Below are 5,000 nucleotides of genomic sequence, written 5' to 3'. Positions count from 1 at the left end.
TGTGTGTGTGTGTTAGTGTGTGTGTGTTAGTGTGTGTGTGTGTGTGTGTGTGTGTGTTAGTGTGTGTGTGTGTGTGTGTGTACTACCTCCTCCTTTCTGTTCATGTTGTCTTCAAAGTCTCGCACACCCATGATGCCCTTCAGACACAGCGCTCTGCAGCCCACCACGCCCACCTGACAGTCGAAGAACGGCTCACCCATCATCAGCGCCTGGACACAGCAGCAGCGCACACACACACACACACACCTAGTTTCACTTTCGATTCGTGCCTTAAGCCGGTAAGCAGAGAATGAGTGAGGTGAGGGTCACTGTGTGTGCTCCTGTAAGGTGTGTATGTGTGTGTGTGTGTGTGTGTGTGTGTGTGTCTGACCTCCACAGTGATGCCCTCCTGCTCCACGCTCAGCACCTCTCGAGACTTCAGCTTCTGCGGACTGTAGAAACTGCTCTCAGAACAGCTCTCCGTCAGCTGCAAGACACACACACACACACACACACACACACACACACACACACACTCATCAGTGCCTCTGTGATCCTGCAGGAAGCCTCGCCCACTACAGGGAGCTCAGCCAATCAGTTTGAGCGGGTGCTGGTCAGCTGACCTTGAAGGTGACGGAGGCTTTAGTGCAGTAGAAGCCGATGGACACTACGGGGTCTCTGTGTGCTGTGCTGAGGGGCCGCGGGGCTCCGGGCTCCACACACTCCACAAACTCTGCACCCTGCTCACCCTCCGCACGCTCGCGCTCCTCTTCCTCAGCGCTCACCATGGCTGGGATGAAGGACCAGGCCCACGACACCCAGCCCTGCTCCCCATCCTCATCCCCATCCTCATCCTCATCCTCATCACACTGCCCATCCCGCAGCCCTGACACACACACACACACACACACACACAGCACATCATGTTTATTTTATTCATATTTTCAATTAATGATTTAATAACAAGGGCGGCACGGTGGCTCAGTGGTCAGAACTGAGGAAGGAAAATGAATGAATGAATGAGTGAGTGTGTGTATGTGTGTGTGTGTGTTGACAGAGTTTGTCCTCTACCAGTAGTGTTAATGCACTGAGCCCCATTAGGAGTGATTCTCATGACGTTTATCTCCAGAGGGAAAACACTGCCGTGCCCAATCACCTACAGTCTGCTCCATCAATAGCCTTGTCCGGCCTTCAGATTACACAGCTGATCAATCTGTCGCACTCTGGAGATCATTAATTATAAATAATGAATAAATGATTTTAAATCAGTCCAGAACATTGAGAAATAAAGGGATGTAAGCTCATCACCAGCATGTCAGCAGCATAGACTGATGTGACGCCAATGCTCAAATTAAGCTACTAGTAGGCGTGGCCAACCGATGCCATTTTTTTCATGCATCATCACACAAACCAGGGGTGACCAAAAAAGGGCACAGAGGCGGAGCGTGGGCGGGGCTACAGACACCATTCAGCTTAGACGGGCTTTCCTGTGGGAGAAAGGCTGAATACTCCATCAGCTGCGACTGGCTCGTGTTCTGAGCACATGTGCTGGGCTGTACACTATATCAGTAAAGTGTTCAGTCTTTTATAAACACTGCTGTCACACACTGAACATTGCTCTGATGATGCTCTTCCGCAGGAGGAAAACAGCAGCACTTCAGATGTAGTGTGTGTCAGTAAATGCAGGACTCTTGATGAACACTGCAGGACAACACTTCAGATGACTGATCTAGAGCCCACAGCGGATCAATCTGCCAGATTCTGGAGGACACTACAGCTCTAAACAACATTATACATGTTGAATGACCCTAAACAGACAAACACATCTATAGAGACGCTGTGTGAGCATATACGTTCAGTCAGCTGGGAAATGAGGCCGTGTGAATGGTTTGAGCATGATTAAGTGCACTCAGCAGGCCACATCATCTGATCTGGACAGGAAATAATCCCTAAAGGCAGCTGACTGTGTGAAGACTCATAAACCAACACAAAAACACGATAAACATGCCGAGTTCAGCAGCGAATCAGCCGGAATCAGCTGAGCTGAAGAGACGGCGACCAGCCAGACCTAGCTGTCACTCAAGTGGCCACGCCCCCTTAATTATGCAGGCGTAATATAGCCTAATATAAAGGAAACAGAGGAGTTTTTACCATATTCACAGTTGTCATGAAGGCTGATATTAGCTATAGGAACCAATATGGCTGTTAGCACCAGGCTGTTAACGCCCTTATTCTGCTGTACAGTCGGCCGGTTTAACAGAGGCTCACAGAAATCTGCTCTGTATGGAGGCAACGCTAGCGGCATCTCCGTCAGCTGCACTTTCAGATACTTCAGTATCGGCTTCACGAGGGAGAGCGCGAGGGTGACGCTCGGACAGCAGTCAACATCCGCTGTGGAGCCTCTAGTAGCTGCAGTGTTTCAGTGTGTGTCTTAGTGTGTTTTCTCCAGTGTTCTCTCTCTCCCTCTCACCGGGAATGCTGTCTCGCAGTGGGCCGCTGTCTTCCCGCTCCACCTCCTGCCGCTCCTCCATCTCCCCATAATACAGCGCTACACCCAGCTCCAGCAGCCGGAGGAACATGGGCAGCTGCTGATCCGTCAGGGAGAGCTTCAGACTCTCCACCATAGTGTGAATCTGGAGACACACACACACACACACAGTGAGCAGGAGCTGATGCATTGATGCTGTAAACACACACACACACACACACACACACAGTGAGCTGATGCATTGATGCTGTAAACACACACACACACACACACACACACACACACACACAGTGAGCAGGAGCTGATGCATTGATGCTGTAAACACACACACACACACACACACACACACACACACAGTGAGCAGGAGCTGATGCATTGATGCTGTAAACACACACACACACACACACACACACACACACACACACACACACAGTGAGCTGATGCATTGATGCTGTAAACACACACACACACACACACACACACACACACACACACACACACACTGGTGTCCTACTTTAATGACGGCGGGGATCTTAGCGTTGATGCTGTCGTAGCTGAAGTGCAGACGGGTCCTGAAGGAGCACTTGTAGAGCAGCGGGTCCTGGTAAAACTCGATCTTCCCGCTGGCGTTCCGGCGGTCCAAACACACGGTGCAGTCCGAGAAGTTGATCACCTTCCGGAGGACCAGTTCTGGAGCTGTGGAGAGACAGAGGCGAGATGATCATCTGCAGTCGTCACACAGATGATGATGATGATGATGATGATGATGATGATGAGTCATATATTAATAATAATAATAATATTAGATTTTGTTTAAAGCATCTTCAATAATATTCAGTACATTTAATAATGAGAGTCTTCTGATAATCAGTGCACTGCCGGTGTGTTCTGTGAGTGTGTACTGTGTGTGTGTTCTGTGTGTGTGTTCTGTGAGTGTGTGCAGTGAGTTTGTTCTGTGAGTGTGTTCTGTGAGTGTGTTCTGTGTGTGTGTTCTGTGAGTGTGTGCAGTGAGTGTGTTCTGTGAGTGTGTGCAGTGAGTGTGTTCTGTGAGTGTGTGCAGTGAGTTTGTTCTGTGAGTGTGTTCTGTGAGTGTGTTCTGTGAGTGTGTTCTGTGAGTGTGTTCTGTGAGTGTGTACTGTGAGTGTGTTCTGTGTGTGTGTTCTGTGAGTGTGTGCAGTGAGTGTGTTCTGTGAGTGTGTTCTGTGAGTGTGTGCAGTGAGTTTGTTCTGTGAGTGTGTTCTGCGAGTGTGTACTGCGAGTGTGTGCAGTGAGTGTGTTCTGTGAGTGTGTTCTGTGAGTGTGTGCAGTGAGTGTGTTCTGTGAGTGTGTTCTGTGAGTGTGTTCTGCGAGTGTGTATTATGAGTGTGTGCAGTGAGTGTGTTCTGTGAGTGTGTTCTGTGAGTGTGTATTATGAGTGTGTGCAGTGAGTGTGTATGGTGTCTGTCTGACCGCTGATGTCCATGAAGGCCCGGTCCCACAGCTCGTCCACCGTGTAACACTCCGCAGACGTGATGTTCACCGACAGCACGATGTCGTCCTCCACGTACTTCAGGATCAGGTTATTGACCACGATATTCACATTATTGACCACACGCCGGATCAGACTCTGCACATAGCCTACACACACAGCGGGAAACACACACTCATTATAACACACACACACACACACACACAGCGGGAAACACACACTCATTATAACACACACACACACACACACACACACACACACACACACACACACACACACACACACACACACACACACACACACACACAGCAGTAAAACACACACACACACACACACACACACACACACACAGCGGGAAACAAACACTCAGTATAACACACACACACACACACACACACACACACACACACATACAGCGGGAAACACACACTCAGTATAACACACACACACACACACACACACACATACAGCGGGAAACACACACTCAGTATAACACACACACACACACACACACACACACACACACACACAGCTGGAAACACACACTCTTTATAACACACACACACACACACACACACACATACAGCGGGAAACACACACTCAGTATAACACACACACACACACACACACACACACACACACACATACAGCGGGAAACACACACTCAGTATAACACACACACACACACACACACAGCTGGAAACACACACTCTTTATAACACACACACACACACACAGCAGGAAACAAACACTCAGTTTAACACACACACACACACACACACACACACACACACACACACATACATACATACATACATACATACATACATACAGCGGGAAACACACACTCAGTATAACACACACACACACACACACACACAGCGGGAAACACACACTCAGTATAACACACACACACACACACACACACACAAACTCTAACATCAACACGGCCTTTACTGACTAACACACACACACACACACACACACACACACACACACACACACACACACACACACACACACACACACACACACACACACACAGCGGGAAACACACACTCAGTA

General features: G+C 49.0%; 1 protein-coding gene across 8 annotated transcripts in view; it reads right to left on the bottom strand.

The window, feature by feature from the left end:
- vps13b (vacuolar protein sorting 13 homolog B) overlaps positions 1–5,000 on the bottom strand; it is an 87,987-nt gene that overhangs the window by 74,946 nt on the left and 8,041 nt on the right. For all 8 annotated transcript variants that reach the window (XR_012391852.1, XM_073925667.1, XM_073925666.1 and 5 more), the window contains exons 5-10: positions 3,917–4,084; positions 2,982–3,163; positions 2,450–2,612; positions 603–865; positions 371–466; positions 87–209 (exon numbers count right to left, since the gene is read on the bottom strand). Coding sequence is in view for 7 of the 8 variants with exons in the window: in XM_073925667.1 (XP_073781768.1) it covers positions 87–209; positions 371–466; positions 603–865; positions 2,450–2,612; positions 2,982–3,163; positions 3,917–4,084 (995 nt within the window). In the remaining variant the exon portion in view is untranslated. The remainder of the gene's footprint in view (positions 1–86; positions 210–370; positions 467–602; positions 866–2,449; positions 2,613–2,981; positions 3,164–3,916; positions 4,085–5,000) is intronic.

Source organism: Danio rerio, chromosome 16 (assembly GCF_049306965.1).
Source record: "Danio rerio strain Tuebingen ecotype United States chromosome 16, GRCz12tu, whole genome shotgun sequence".
Lineage (NCBI taxonomy): Eukaryota > Metazoa > Chordata > Actinopteri > Cypriniformes > Danionidae > Danio > Danio rerio.
Note: the sequence above shows the minus strand (reverse complement) of the source record. Positions and strands in the feature narration are given on the sequence as shown.